Source organism: Capricornis sumatraensis, chromosome 7 (assembly GCF_032405125.1).
Source record: "Capricornis sumatraensis isolate serow.1 chromosome 7, serow.2, whole genome shotgun sequence".
NCBI lineage: Eukaryota > Metazoa > Chordata > Mammalia > Artiodactyla > Bovidae > Capricornis > Capricornis sumatraensis.
Genome location: NC_091075.1, coordinates 63,340,576 through 63,357,273, shown reverse-complemented (window position 1 = coordinate 63,357,273; position 16,698 = coordinate 63,340,576). Strand labels below are relative to the sequence as shown.

Below are 16,698 nucleotides of genomic sequence, written 5' to 3'. Positions count from 1 at the left end.
ACACCCACAAATTAACAACCATGCTCAAGAAATAATAAATTGTTTGGAAACAAAGGCATATTTAAGGTTAGCACATGAGGTAAAGAAATATTTAACAAACATTTATTCACCAGGGGGCAGAAATCCCAAACTAAGAAGTAAAACATTCTTATTTACATACAACATTTATTAGGGAAGAACACATCCTGAGACCAGGGAAATCTAACCTGCCACAGAGATCAGACAGATGAAATACAATGTAATAGAAACAAAAATTTTCTTTTCCATAAAACCAAGTCTAGAGATGCTAGTAAACTTAAATGCAAATATAAAGGCTGCCAGACCAATCTTCTACATAAATGCTTTCCAAAGTTCCATTTCAGAGACAAAGATGAGGGATTTAGGGGGGACAATCTCTGAATCAACATTTTACCTTCAATTCTTTGCTTCACTGACTTCTGACAGTTTGGCAAATTGGGGGTCATCATATTTAAAAGAAATGCCAAAGCTTGACAAATGCAATCTAAGAAAAATAGTATAAATTCCAAATGCCTGTGCAATCTTCTGTAGTTTCCAGCATTCTCAAAAAGTTATCAGATTTAAAACTTAAGCCATTTCCTCTAGATGGTGTAATTTTACCAAAAAGCATTACCCAAAGTACAGGATAATTAAGGTAACACACTGAAGTCATATACCCAAAATTCAAATCTAATGCCATTTTGTTGTTCTGGGTTATTTGGTGTGTAGGAGGATGTATGCAGATATAAATTTATTTTTTAATAAACTTGAAGGTTTTCCAATCTGATTCTATCTTACAGTTTCCTAAGTATATGTTCAGGAATCTCCCTCTTTGGAACTGAATATTACTGGCCACTAACATAGTCCACTTAAAAATAGATCTCTACTCCTCATCCTCTGCTGTGGTCTGAGAGACATGCCACCTTCCATAGTCTGGGGCCTGTTACTTACAACCAGGACTGAAAACAAGTATACTTCGTCTTTGCTAGTTTCCAGATTTCAGCTTAATACAAAGAGAAGTAATGGCCTTAACTGACCTCTTCTCTGTCCAACATTAGATATTATCTTAAAGAAAGAGGATAAAATTTACTGATTTCAAAATTCAAATTTGACTCTCATTTAAAAGAAAACAAAGACCAGTGTTGTTATACCTTAAATTCCTAGACAGGCTGTACTTCTTTATGTCAAATTTCACTTAAACTTTAAAGTATCAGTGCAGGACAAGACCAGGAAGAAAGGACAGAAACATAACCTTCAATTAGGTATTACTTCAGTCAAGATCAGATTAGAAAAGTGAAAGAAGTATCAGGGATTGGCTTCTTTCAGGGAGTCCTTTAAACAAAATCTACCATTTGGAATAACTATTGCACATCAACTTGAGATTTTTTTCAATAAGTTAATATTCTTGTCTAGCTATGTGATATTTTTCAGAGTAATTTTACTAGGAGGAAATTGGATATAATGTGACATGGATAACAAAATGGCAGGTGGGAAAGGGGAGGAAGGCAGACATAGAAAATATAGAGTGAATTATAATGGGTAAAAAAAAGTTTCTTAAAAAGGGTGAAGAATTTGAAACTGTAAGAACAAATTGTGGGTGTACACAGATATATGTATAAAAGAGTTTTATATCTTAAAAAATAAAATTGGAATGTTATTTCACTTAAAATGTACAGCATGCAAAATGCTTTGTAATGGTAAAAAATGTACAGCAAACTAGATTTTCACAATTTTCCAGTAAATGACAGTTCTGGGTCAAAAAATTACCACTACAAACCCTTTAATCAAATGTTTATTTTTTGCTTCTGGCATTACAATTTGCTATAATTGATAAACTTCAATCTAAATAAGTTTATAGACACTGACCTAGGTCCTTAAACACCCCCGTACCTAGCAGAGAGAGTATTCATCCAGCCATCACTCTTGCATGGACAATGCTTATCGGTCCCTGAACAATTTAAAGTGCATGTGAACTGGTTTGATGAATGGAGAGACACAGCTGTAGTTTTGCACTAAGTTTTTAATTACCGAATTGCATGTTTTTTCACCTTGATACTTTATGATCATTAGAAAGCTACTTACATAATTTGTAATCATACTTTATGCTAAATGCCCATTTGTAACTGCAAGAAACTCCTGTTATACTATTGACTATGACATTAAATAAAGTCATGGTCACAAGTTTCTGTATTAGAGGTTTACATCTCTATCTCGGAAAGCAAGAAATATCACACAGTTCAGATGTACATAAGTAGTGCCTCTTTTAAAATAAATTAAAAATAAAATGCTGTGGTGTCTGTAAAATTATAAATATTTCTAGTCCACTTTACAGAATGTCAAAATGCTTATAAATGCATTATCTCCTAGTAAATGCACACAGCAGCACTGGAGCCAGTCAAAAACAAACACTAAAAACCAGTCATCACACTGGCCCATGGAAACATCTAGAGTTATACTTCCTACCATTAGAAAAATTGAACTAAATAAGGAAAAAAAACAAAGGAGAGAAAAGAAATTTTACAAAATGGCAACTAGCATGACCTACAAGAGTGTACTGAAGTTATCTTCCTTCAATTTAGTAACAAAGTCCTACTGGAATGAACATTTATGGATAACTAAGTTATTAGGACAGTGTTCCTCTTAGTGCTCAGGGCAAAAATACAAGCTATGTCGAAATAATTTCTACATTCTATAAGGAAAGACACACTTTGAAAACGGAGTGACTGTTTTAAAAACCAGAATACAAGATTTAGCCAGAATGTTCAAGACTGACAGGTTTTGATGGAGTGAAATCTTCACTGGCAACAAAATAAAAAATCTGAATCTTATGGATGCTGCTTATTTTTACCCATGTGAAGGAAGGAAACATGACTGCAGGTACAACACACACTGACAGGCTAAAATAAGAAATTATGAACAATTTAAGTAACTAAAACGTTTCCCATTGAAACATAAAAACATGATTTCCAAATTGATTCAACTTGTAATATGTCTCTTAGAAGAAGCTGTTTTAGTTCTATGGACTGTTGAATTGCCCTTTTCATATAAATACTTCCTCCATCTTCAAATAAACGGCTTCTGAATGGCAATGACTCCCTCAGGGTGGGAAAGTAGTCTTCGCAAACTTGGTTCCAAGGTGATTCATCCCATCAAGTCTATAGTATCTCTAAATCTACATGTCTAACTTCAGGATTTCGTTTCTGGAAGGAAAAAAAATCACCGTTACATTATTAATAGCAAAAGACAATCTTCTATTTCCTTTATTCCTTTTTATCAATTTTATTTACTTAGATGCACCATATGGCATGTGGGATCTTAGTTCCCCAACCAGGGATCATTACCCATGTGCCTCCAGCATTGGAAGCTCAGAGTCTGAGACACTGGACTGCCAGGAGAGTCGCTCTTTTTATTTCTTTTGCTCCCTAAAGCCAATGAAAACATCTGGTCAAACTATTCCGCTGTAGCATAGTATCAACAGAAATATTTACATAGGGAAAAACACAAGATCAACAATGACCAATTATACACTATAAACACTAACAGTAAGTAGTCCAACCTCCCTGAGTTTTGTCCGTATGTTCATTAACACAATAATGAATTAAGAATCTAGTACATGCAAAGTATTGCAAAGCAGGACAAATACTCTCATTTGTGGTGAAAATCACTGCAGAACAATAATAATCAGAATTAAGCTGATATTAACTTATTTTACATATTCCAGTAACAGTCCACATAGTCTTGATCTAAGACTGTTCTAGAAAGTAGAGCTATGGTTAGTAAGTAAGACTCTGCTTCTGACTCTGAGCGACTTAGTTTAGTCAGAGGCAAGTATATGAATAACCTTTATGAGTTAATGCATTATAACTAGTAATAATAATCAGTTAACATTTAATGAGCAGTTACTCTTGTCTCAAACACTGTGCAAGAGGCTTCATGGAATAATACGCGCTTTAAAACTATTTTATAATAACCAAATTATTTCCATTTTACATATGGGAAAACTGAAGGTTAAAGAAATTAACTAACCATCCAAAGTCACACAGCTAGTAAGTGATGGAGGCAAGACAGATTCCAGGCCGGACTCCAGACCCCAAAGCTCCTAACTATTTTCATGTACTAAATAATGATTCTGGTTACAATAACATGAGATCTATTACGTTCATTCATGAGATCCAGAAGGAATTCACTGAGGATGTACTATCTAACCTAGGTTTGAATACAGTGAATTTTCCAGACAGATGAGGAAAAGGGTCTAGACAGAAGAAACAACACGAACTAAGTCAGAGAGCCTGCTGACTCTATGCTATGATCAGCACAGAAACTGCAAAAAGGGAGGGTTAGTGATAAGACTGGAAAGATAAGCAGAAGTCAGATTGTGGAAAAATCTAAAGAAATTTCAACAACAAAAATTATTATAGGCCTAGACTGTAGCAAGCACTGAAGCATACAACAATGAACAAGAAACAAACAGCGCTTGACCTGAAAGAACTTATCTTTAGTGAGGAAACACACGTTAAATAAGCAGACATTGTAACGTTATGCTACTACAGAGCAAGGTAAGATTCGGGAGGATTTTCCCACTATGGATATGATACATAACACAAGAACCTTCCTTTGACTTGAGATTAATTGTACCTTATGACCACCTTCTCCTCCTCTCCTCCTGCAGGAGGAGAAGGGGACGACAGAGGATGAAATGGTTGGATGGCACCACCAACTCAATGGACATGAGTTTAAGTAGACTCCAAGAGTTGGTGATGGACAGGGAGGCCTGGCATGCTGCTGTCCATGGTGTTGCAAAGAGTCGGACACGACTGAGCGACTGAACTGAACTGATGACCACCTTAGCTATGCTTCCCTCATAGCTCAGTCTGTAAAGAATCTGCCTGCACTGCAGGAGACCTGGGTTTGGTTTCTGGGTCAGGAAGATCCCCTGGAGAAGGAAATGGCAACCCACTCCAGTATTCTTGCCTGGAGAATCCCATGGACAAAGGAGCCTAGGAGGCTACAGTCCATGGGTTGGCAAGAGTTGGACACAATTTAAGGAACTAAACCACCACAACCACATTAGTCAGGGATATTTTCACCTGAAAGTGTAGGCAAAATGTGGCTTCTTGGTTTGAAAGACTTATATAACTCAAAAACATGAGATAATTCAGTCTATTAATGATTTCAGTTCGGTTCAGTCGCTCAGAGTGTCCAACTCTTTGAGACCCCATGGACTGCAGCATGCCAGGCTTCCTTATTCATCACCAACTCCCGGAGCTTGCTCAAACTCATGTTCATTGAGCTGGTGATGCCATCCAACCATCTTATCCTCTGTTGTCCCCTTCTCCTCCTACCCTCAATCTTTCCCACATCAGGGTCTTTTCAAATGAGTCAGTTCTCTGCATCAGGTAGCCAAGTATTAGAGTTTCAGCTTCACCATCAGTCCTTCCAAAGAATATTAAGGACTAATTTCCTTCAGGATTGAATGGTTTGTTATCCTTGCATTCCAAGGGGTTCTCAAGAGTCTTCTCCAATATCATAGTTCAAAAGCATCAATTCTTTGCTGCTCAGCTTTCTCTATAGTCCAACTTTCACATTCACACATGACTACTGGAAAAACCATAGCTGTGACTACATGGACCTTTGTCGGCAAAGTAATGTCTCTACTTTTTAACATGCTGTCTAGGTTGGGCATAGTTTTTCCTCCAAGGAGCAAGGGTCTTTTATTTTCATGGCTGCAGTCACCATCTGCAGTGATTTTGGAGCCCAGAAAAATAAAGTCTTCACAATTTGCCATGAAGTGATGGGACCAGATGCCATGATCTTAGTTTTCCAAATGTTGAGTTTCAAGCCAACTTTTTCACTCTCCTCTTTCACTTTCATCAAGAGGCTCTTTATCTTTAGCTCTTCTTCACTTTCTGCCATAAGGGTGGTGCCATCTGCATATCTGAGGTTATAGATATTTCTCCTGGCAATCTTGATACCAGCTTGTGCTTCATCCAGTCCTGCATTTTGCATGATGTACTCTGCATATAAGTTAAATAAGCAGCGTAATAATATACAGCCTTGACATACTCTTTTCCTGATTTGGAACCAGTCTGTTGTTCCATGTCCAGTTCTAACTGCTGCTTCCTGACCTGCATACAGATTTCTAAGGAGGCAGGTCAGGTGGTCTGGTATTCCTATCTCTTTCAGAATTTTCCACAATTTGTTGTGATCCACACAGTCAAAGGCTTTGGTGTAGTCAATAAAGCAGAAGAAGATGTTTTTCTGGAACTCTCTTGCTTTTTCGATGATCCAACGGATGTTGGCAATTTGATCTCTGGTTCCTCTGCCTTTTCTAAATCCAGCTTGAACATCTGGAAGTTCATCGTTCACGTATTGTTGAAGTCTGGCTTGGAGAATTTTGAGCATTACTTTGCTAGCGTGTGAGATGAGTGCAATTGTGCAGTAGTTTGAGCATTCTTTGGAACTGCCCTTCTTTGGGACTGGAATGAAAACCTTTTCCAGTCCTACAGCCACTGCTGAGTTTTCCAAATTTGCTGACATACTGAGTGCAGCACTTTCACAGCATCATCTTTGAGGGTTTGAAATAGCTCAACTGGAATTCCATTCCACTAGCTTTGTTCATAGTGATACTTCCTAAGGCCCACTTAACTTTACATTCCAGGATGTCTGGCTCTAGGTGAGTGATCACACCATTGTGGTTATCTGGGTCATAAAGATCTTTTTTGTATAGTTCTTCTGTATATTCTTGCCACCTCTCCTTAATATCTTCTGCTTCTCTTAGGTCCACACCATTTCTGTCCTTTATTGTGCCCATCTTTGCATGAAACATTCCCTTGGTGTCTCTAATTTTCTTGACGAGATCTCTAGTCTTTCCCATTCTATTGTTTCCCTCTACTTTTGGCACTGATCGCTGAGGAAGGCTTTCTTATCTCTCCTTGCTATTCTTTGGAACTCTGCATTCAGATGGGTATATCTTTCCTTTTCTGCTTTGCCTTTAGCTTCTCTTCTTTTCTCAGCTATTTGGAAAGCCTTCTCAGACAACCATTTTGCCTTCTTGCATTTCTTTTTCTTGGGGATGGTCTTGATCACTGCCTCCTGTACAATGTCATGAACCTCCATCTATAGTTCTTCAGGCACTCTGTCTATCAGATCTAATCCCTTGAATCTATTTGTCACTTCCACTGTAAGGGATTTTATTTAGGTCCCGAATAGTTTAGTGGTTTTCCCTACTTTCGTCAATTTAAGTCTGAATTTGGCAATAAGGAGTTCATGATCTGAGCCACAGTCAGCTCCTGGTCTTGTTTCTGCTGACTGTATAGAGCTTCTCCATCTTTGGCTGAAAAGACTATAATTAACGATTTAATGGCTTCTAATTAAATCACATGAATGGTCAGTTGCATCCAACTCTTTGTGACCTCAATAATATTTAAGACAGTAGAATCCTAATATCACAATATGTGACAGTTACTCATCTAGAAGTTCTGAAAATCATGCCTGATGAAGCTCATGAACTATAATGTTAACAATAACAAAATCATCAAAATTAAAACAAATACATTAACAAAATCATTTTTTTGAAGTGCTTCTGTTAATCTGATTACATACGTAGATTCTAAAAGATAGTAAAATAGTGATAAAAATGTTTCCCTTCAATTTGTCATTTCTCATCAATTTTTAACAATACTAAATACTGATCAACATCAACTAAAGAAAATTCACTGTCTTCAACAAACTATAGATGTTAAAAATCATTAAACTGAAATCCTTGCATACAATTTTTAAAAAATGTTTTGTGACAAAATGGGAAGTATGTATAAAGCCCTCTAGTTCCACACTGAAGTCTGATGTCACAAGGAAAGGAACCCCCATGAGTGCTTGAATGAGCGCAATCAGATGCTTTTTATCTGAACACCATTTTTACTTGAAAGAATAACTAACAAACCATGGTTGTTAAAATCTGGTTATTTGGTAGGCACCCTCTTAGGAAATAAACAAAATAAGTCTACTGCAAGAAAAACAACTAATAGTATTTTGCTGCTAATAATAAAATGCAAGCTTTCAGGTCAAAATTAGGATGCTGAAAAACTCATATTCACCATGATGAGTCTGACAGCTTCCCAATATTTAGAAATGTATCAACATTTGAGTGATGTGCATAAATTCAATGAGACAGTATCTTCCAAATGACCAATTCATAATGCTAAAGAATCACGCATGGGCTAAAAGATGCCATCAGACAGAGAACAAAGATAAGCTAACAGATTTTAATATAGTAGTGTATAGGAGAGAACTTATTGTATCCAAAGAGAGGTCTGACAGTTGCTCTTGGCTACTGGGAGGTCATCTTCAGGACCTTGGAAATCCTGCCTAATAATTATGTTTTTGTTTATCTTTGGCCACATGGTGGCTGCTGTATCTCCAGAAAGGGGTGGAGACTAAAGGTGTCAGCTCTTCCTTACAGAGGCTGGAGATGAGAGATCGGCTACTCAAGCAGTCAACTACAGAGCCCTGAGAAAACTCCTGGATACCAAAGCTCAGCTGAGCTTCTCTGGTTGGCAGCACTCCATGCAAAATGTCACACAACATTATCATGAATGTAACACTGTGAAACTCCAGGTTCAGAACTCTGCTCTATACACCTCTTCCTTTGGCTAGCTTTAATCTGTATCCTTTCACTGTAACAAACCATTCAGTGAGTTCTGTGAGTCCTCCTAGTGAATTATCAAACCTGAGGATAGTCGTAGAAACTCCTTGAACTTTGCAACTGGTGTCACAAATGAAGATGGTCTTGTGGACTGTGCCCTTTAACTTCAAACATTGTATGAAAAGTTCACTGAATGGTTTCATATTTTGCATCACAACTGAGCTTTAAGAGGTTACCAATTGCCAGGTTTTGATATAACATTAAAAGAGAATATAAAAATTTATCTTTTTATATGAATAAATATTCTTAAATTTCTCAATTGTAATTTATAATTTGGTAAGTATCAATAAATATAACCTGCCAAAAAAGCTCAAGTCCTCAATAATATTTAAGACAGTAGAATCCTAATATCACAATATGTGACAGTTACTCATCTAGAAGTTCTAAAAATCATGCCTGATAAACCTCATGAACTGTAATATTAACAATAACAAAATCAAAATTAAAACAAATACATTAACAAAATCATCTTTTTTTGAAGTGCTTCTGTTAATCTGATTACGTACGTAGATTCTAAAAGATAGTAAAATAGTGATAAAAATGTTTCCCTTCAATTTGTCGTTTCTCATCAATTTTTAACAATACTAAATACGCATCAACATCAACTAAAGAAAATTCACTGCCTTCAACAAACTATAGATGTTAAAAATCATTTACAAGTTTTCATCACTGCAAATGATTAGAACTCAAATGTCAACAAATGACAATTTCAGAACACAGAGGTATTTTTAAAGGCAGTCTGGTTACGTAATATTTTAGTATAAAAAAAAGATAGCTTCTAATGCTATCAACTGAACAGAAACAAACAGAAAATATAAATTAATGTCAGATTAACGAAAGATGTACATATTTAAAGTCATTTTTTTTAACTTCTGAACAGAATCTAAAGTTTCCCCTTTACCTTTCTCTAAAAATATTAGAGGCCACTTTTTACTTAAAGACAAACCTCTGACTATTTTAGAAACTAAGCAATCAGTATAGAACAGGGGTTAAAAATACTGAATCTTAAACTAAATAATAAAGGTTCAAATCCCAAGTCCCCTGTTTCCTTGAGTATATTATCTAACTTCTCTAACATGGTCATTTTGTTGACCATAACTACCGATACGTTATGAGTTTACTGAGAAGATAAAAGCACACAAGTAATGCAATTAGCAAAGTGCCTGACACAGATAAATATTCAAACAATAGGTGACACTGTTAGCATATTATTCTTATAAATATATCTTACTTTCAGTTCCTTCTCAAGTCTATCTACTTCAGCTCCTAAAGTATCAATAATATTTTCTCCATGTTTAAGCATAAAGGTCTCTAGTTCTTCAGGAGTCTTCACTTCTTGAATTTCCTATAAAAGAAAACGATAACATAAAAACAAAATAAATTCTTTTAAAAAAATCAGTCACACATTGATGATTTCTTTAAAAAAATTATAACAAATACCATTGAGTTTTATGAAATATGGAAACCTTTCAAGCCATAAGCCATGGACCACCTATTTCTAAAATAAAAAAAAAAAAAAATCAATTTCAGAAAAATTGAGTACAATGCTCCACAGAGGTAACACTGCAAAACCAGTGAGAAAAGAATGGACAAATCAGTAAGTAGTGCTGAGAAAATTATTTTTTAATAGGGAAAAAAACCTAAATCCCTACCTTAGACTAATAAATAATTCCAAGTGGACTGAAAACCATAGGTATAAAAGCAAAACATAAACTTTTTAGAAGAAAAGAATATTTTATGATAATGGGATACAGAAGGGTTTCTCAATCAAGATAATAAAAAGCATTTCAAATTTGACATACAATTAAAAACTGCATTAAATCTTCTGTAAAACAACAAAGTGGAATGATAAATTACAAACTAGGAAGTTAGCTGCATATACGTAACTGAGGAAGGATTAGTACTCAGCATATTAAAAATAAAACATATACAAATCTGTCAAAATAAGAGAAAGTAAATGAACAATGAAGTAAATAGAGGAAATTCCAATGGTCAATAAATTTCTATGCTGATTATCCTTACTACTATCACGGAAATATCAACTAAATCAACAGGATACTATTTATATCTATCATAATGACAAAATTTTTTAAATTTTTTAAACTGTCAATACAGTCTACCGAAAATGTGAAGCAATAGAAACTTTGCTACATTGATGATGGAAGTTAAACTGACATACTTTGGAGAACAATTTGCCAATATCTAAGGGGACAACAGAAGATGAGATGGCTGAATGGCATCACTGACTCTATGGGCGTGAATCTGAGTGAACTCCGGGAGTTGGTGATGGACAGGGAGGCCTGGCGTGCTGCGATTCATGGGGTCGCAAAGAGTCAGACGTGACTGAGCAACTGAACTGAACTGAACTGAACTTGCCAATAACTAACGAAGCTGAAGATATGTTCAACCAATTGCTCACCTATTTTAAATCGAGTTATATAATAGTGCCCTAAATTTCTTGCACATGTGCCCTAAAGTTTGCACATGCAAACAAGGAAACGTGTATAAAAATGCCATCGTGGTGTTGTTTCCAATAGTTTAACACTGGGGCCAATATAACTTTTCATCAAATGGGGACTGGATAAATAAACTGCAGTATGTTCATTTATAAGATGACATATTATATAGCAAGTCAAAGTAAATTAATTAGGGTATAATATTAACATAAAACACACTGCTAAACAAATTATAGAGATAATCATATTATATCATTTATAACAATTTTCAAACACCTGAAGTGTTATTCTATCTTGTGCTAAGAAAAATATGTTGAAAAGTATAAAAATCTGAATGGAAATGAGAAGTACTAAATTCAAGACAATTGTTACTTCTTGGGATGGGAAAAAAAGAATGAGATCTAGAAGGAGAAACAAGGGCTATAACTATTTCTGAAATGACTTCTTTTCGTTTTTTAAGATCTTACAGTCCTGGGTGTTCTTTGGAAGGACTGATGCTAAAGCTGAAACTCCAATACCTTGGCCACCTCATGCAGAGAACTGACTCACTGGAAAAGACTCTGATGCTGGGAGGGATTGGGGGCAGGAGGAGAAGGGGACAACAGAGGATGAGATGGCTGGATGGCATCACCGACTCGATGGACATGAGTTTGAGTAAACTCTGGGAGCTGGTGATGGACAGCTCGTGAGGTTGCAAAGAGTCAGACACGAGTGAGCTACTGAACTAAACTGAAGCAAATACAGTATGGTAAATGTTAATATTAGATAAAGGCAAGTGGTAACCTCTGCTCTACTCATTATACTATTACCTATAAATCTTCCTTTAAAGTACTCTTTATAAAAAAGCATGGATTCTGGAATTACAGATATCTAAATTAATATCTGATTCCGTATTATGGCTCTGAAATTTAGGCAAGTTATCTAATCTTTCTGTGTCTGTATTTGCCTATATATAAAAATTAAGGGGCTCCCTTTGTGGCTCAGTGGTAAAGAATCTGCCTGCCAAAGCAGGAGATATGGGTTTGATCCCTGGCCCAGGAGGATCCCACATGACATGGAACAACTAGGCCCTTGGGCCACAACTATTAAGCCTGTGCTTTGGGCTTCCCTGGTGGCTCAAAGGTTAAAGCGTCTGCCTGCAATGCGGAGACCCGGGTTCAATCCCTGGGTTGGGAAGATCCCCTGGAAAAGGAAATGGCAACCTACTCCACTATGCTTGCCTGGAGAATCCCATGCACGGAGGAGCCTGGTAGGCTACAGTCCACGGGGTCACAAGGAGTCAGACACGACTGAGTGACTTCACTTCACTTTGGAGCCCAGGAGCTGCAATTCCTGAGCCACGTGCTCCAACAGCCAAAGACCACAGACCTTAGAGCCCGTGCTCCGTAAGAGAAGCCACCACAATGAGAAGCCCGTGCACCACAACTAGAGTAGACCCTGATGCTGCAACTAGAGGAAAGCCCACAGAGCAATGAAGACCCAGTACAGCCAACACTAGATCAATAAAAATTATCAAAAATAAATAAAATAAAAATGAAAATATTATTTCTTCACCTCACAGGTTGTTGAGAGTAAATAAAATAGCATATATAAAATGTCTGGCACTAACAAGCACTTTAATAATAAATTACCTTTTCTGCTGTCTCCTTTGACTCACTCTTACACTAAACAAAGAGGTCTTTGCCAAATTTTTAGAGCCCTAAGAAGCTGAAACCTGAACTGACTTTAAGACTTACAAAGAAAAGCTTTTATTTTATTTACTCAGGAAGTAATTCTTCAACTCTTGACTATATAAGAAAAAAAAAAAAAATACACAAACTTACTTGTAGCATTTGGTCAAAATCTTGTTTTTCCAAATACGATCTTGTGACAACTCGTCCATCAAAATCCACTTCTGCCTTAAATCTCACTTTCCCTAACCCCAGGTCTGTGGCTTTAACATCATGAATTGCCCTGCAATTAATAACAACACATACAAATTTATATACACATATACACATTATAGTGGCAAAAGTCTAGAATTTTTATTTTTTCCCAGCAGTATGAAAATGGATTAAGATAGCTTCCAGAGTGTTCACCATTAAGCACTACCTACCATTTTCCAAAAACTTGCTCGTTAAGCTTTTTCTTTTTTAGTATAATGCCATACAAAAGTGCAAACACTAGTATTTTATGGTAATTTTTATATACATTAATTACATAGTTTGTGGATTAAAAAATCAACTCTAAATTGCTTTTTACAATACTGTCATTTTATCTCATAATCTTTTTTTCAATAGCTTCTTTTTTCACACGATGCTCAGAGTACTGTATTAGAATGAGGTTAATAATAACTACCTAACAGGACGGATTATAGAGTTTTGCCAGAAGAATGCACTGGTCATAGCAAACACCCTCTTCCAACAACACAAGGGAAGACTCTACACAGGGACATCACCAGATGGCCAACACCAAAATCAGATTGATTATATTCTTTGCAGCCAAAGATGGAGAAGCTCTATACAGTCAGCAAAAACAAGACCAGGAGCTGACTGTGGCTCAGATCATGAACTCCTTATTGCCAAACTCATTTAAATTGAAGAAAGTGGAGAAAACCACTAGACCATTCAGGTATGACCTAAATTAAATCCCTTACGATTATACACTGGAAATGAGGAATAGATTCAAGGGACTAGATCTGATAGAGTGCCTGATGAACTATGGATGGAGGTTCATGACGTTCTACAGGAGACAGGGATCAAGACCATCCACATGGAAAAGAAATGCAAAAAAGCAAAATGGCTGTCTGAGGAGTCCTTACAAATAGCTGTGGAAAGAAGAGAAGCGAAAAGCAAAGGAGGAAAGGAACGATATACCTGTTTGAATGCAGAGTTCCAAAGAATAGCAAGGAGAGATAAGAAAGCCTTCCTCAGCGATCAACGCAAAGAAATAGAGGAAAACAATAGAATGGGAAAGACTAGAGATCTCGACAAGATAATTAGAGATACCAAGGGAATGTTTCATGCAAAGATGGGCTCAATAAAGGACAGAAATGGTAAGGACTTAACAGAAGCAGAAGATATTAAGATATTAAGAAGAGGTGGCAAGAATACACAGAAGAACTGATGGTGTGATCACTCACCTAGAGCCAGACATCCTGGAATGTGAAGTCAAGTGGACCTTAGGAAGCATCACTACGAACAAAGCTAGTGGAGGTGATGGAATTCCAGTTGAGCTATTTCAAATCCTAAAATATGATGCTGTGAAAGTGCTGCACTCAATATGCCAGCAAATTTAGAAAACTCAGCAGTGGCCACAGGACGGGAAAAGGTCAGTTTTCATTCCAATCCCAAAGAAAGGCAGTGCCAAAGAATGCTCAAACTACCGTACAATTGCACTCATCTCACATGCTAGTGAAGTAATGCTCAAAATTCTCCAACCCAGGCTTCAGCAACATGTGAACCGTGAACTTCCAGATGTTCAAGGTGGTTTTAGAAAGGCAGAGGAACCAGAGATCAAATTGCCAACATCCGCTGGATCATGGCAAAAGCAAGAGAGTTCCAGAAAATCATCTATTTCTGCTTTATTGACTATGCCAAAGCTTTTGACTGTGTGGATCACAATAAACTGTGGACAATTCTGAAAGAGATGGGAATACCAGACCACCTGACCTGCCTCTTGAGAAACCTGTATGCAGGTCAGGAAGCAACAGTTAGAACTAGATATGGAACAACAGAGTGGTTCCAAATAGGAAAAGGAGTATGTCAAGGCTGTATACTGTCACCCTGCTTATTTAACTTGTATGCAGAGTACATCATGAGAAACACTGGGCTGGAAGAAGCACATGCTGGAATCAAGACTGCTGGGAGAAATATTAATAACCTCAGATATGCAATGACACCACCTTATTGCAGAAAGTGAAGAAGAACTAAAGAGGCTCTTCATCAAAGTGAAAGAGGAGAGTGAAAAAGTTGGCTTAAAGCTCAACATTCAGAAAACTAAGATAATGGCATCCAGTCCCACCACTTCATGGCAAATAGATGGGGAAACAGTGGCTGACTTTGTTTTTCTGGGCTCCAAAATCACTGCAGACGGTGACTGCAGCCATGAAATTAAAAGATGCTGACTCCTTGGAAGGAAAGTTAGACCAACCTAGACAGCATATTAAAAAGTAGAGACGTTACTTTGCCAACAAAGGTCTAGTCAAAGCCGTGGTTTTCCCAGGAGTCATGTATGGATGTGAGAGTTGGACTATAAAGAAAGCTGAGTGCCAAGGAATTGATGCTTTTGAACTGTGGTGTTGGAGAAGACTCTTGAGAGTTCCTTGGACTGCAAGGAGATCCAACCAGTCCACCCTAAAGGAGTTCAGTCCTGGGTGTTCATTGGAAGGACTGATGTTGAAGCTGAAACTCCAATACTTTGGCCATCTGATGCGAAGAGCTGACTCATTTGAAAAGACCCTGATTCTGGGAAAGATTGGGGGCAAGAGGAGAAGGGGACAACAGAGGATGAGATGGTTGGATGGCATCACTGACTCAATGGACATGAGTTTGGGTAAACTCCGGGAATTGGTGATGGACAGGGAGGCCTGGCGTGCTGCGGTTCATGGAGTCACAAAGAGTGAGACTCAACTGAGCGACTGAACTGTACTGAACAGGATGGATGTGGGAAATAATGAACCAAGATATATAAAATGTTTAATATGGTACCAATTACACAGCAGGCATTTAATCAATGACATTTATAAAGTAGATTAAGGTGGCATGTTTAATTTCTAGATAAAAGAGTCCCAGAGGGATATGAGACCTGTCTAAGGTAATTTATCTTGTCAACAGTAGAGCCAGGCCTCACCCCAGACCTTTAGATATCCAAACCTAGTGGCCTTTCCATTATACCATTCTGCCTTCCAGAAAAGGAAGCAGATGCTCAAGCGTAACTGATTTTTATCCTTCTTGCCCTAATCCTAGGCATCAATCTTCCCTAGAACACTATTGATAAATTCCTTCTTTCTATGGTAATCACTATAATATCTTTTGTTTACAGGATACATAAGAAAAGAAAAACCCTCTGAATTCTAAGGACATTGAGATTTTCTACTGGGAAAACAAGCCTAAATGGGGCACCAAGAACTCTTAAAACATCTGCCTGAGAGATCTTAGGCAAGATACCACGGAGTCTAAAATTCTTCATCCATATGAATAAAGATGTATATTTGAAAATAAGAATTAATGGCTGAATATTTATAACATTATATATGTCCAAATTGAAACAGAACTTGTCCAGATTTGTAAGAGGCTATACAATTTATTCATTTTAGAAAAGCATATCTAACTCAGTCTTAACAAACAATTTAAAATACTCATGACGTGACTAAAATTAAACAGCAGTTAGTAAAAATATTCTGATATACTTTTCCTTATATTCTTAGTTATTTATATATCTTAACTGCAGATAGAAAACTGTGATAGGCAATGTTTATTATGGTTCCAGCGATCCTCTCCCCCTGTGCTCAGGCCCTTGTATAACCCTGTCTCTTTAATGCAAGCTATCCCTGGTGATTTGCTC

General features: G+C 36.9%; 1 protein-coding gene across 1 annotated transcript in view; it reads right to left on the bottom strand.

Moving 5' to 3' along the window:
- Positions 1-123: 123 nt before the first annotated feature.
- The window catches only part of SLC30A9 (solute carrier family 30 member 9), an 87,710-nt gene continuing 71,135 nt past the window's right edge, over positions 124-16,698 (bottom strand). The window contains exons 16-18 of the mRNA XM_068974916.1: positions 12,978-13,107; positions 9,930-10,043; positions 124-3,197 (exon numbers count right to left, since the gene is read on the bottom strand). Coding sequence (XP_068831017.1) covers positions 3,153-3,197; positions 9,930-10,043; positions 12,978-13,107 — 289 coding nt within the window. The 3' untranslated portion in view covers positions 124-3,152. The remainder of the gene's footprint in view (positions 3,198-9,929; positions 10,044-12,977; positions 13,108-16,698) is intronic.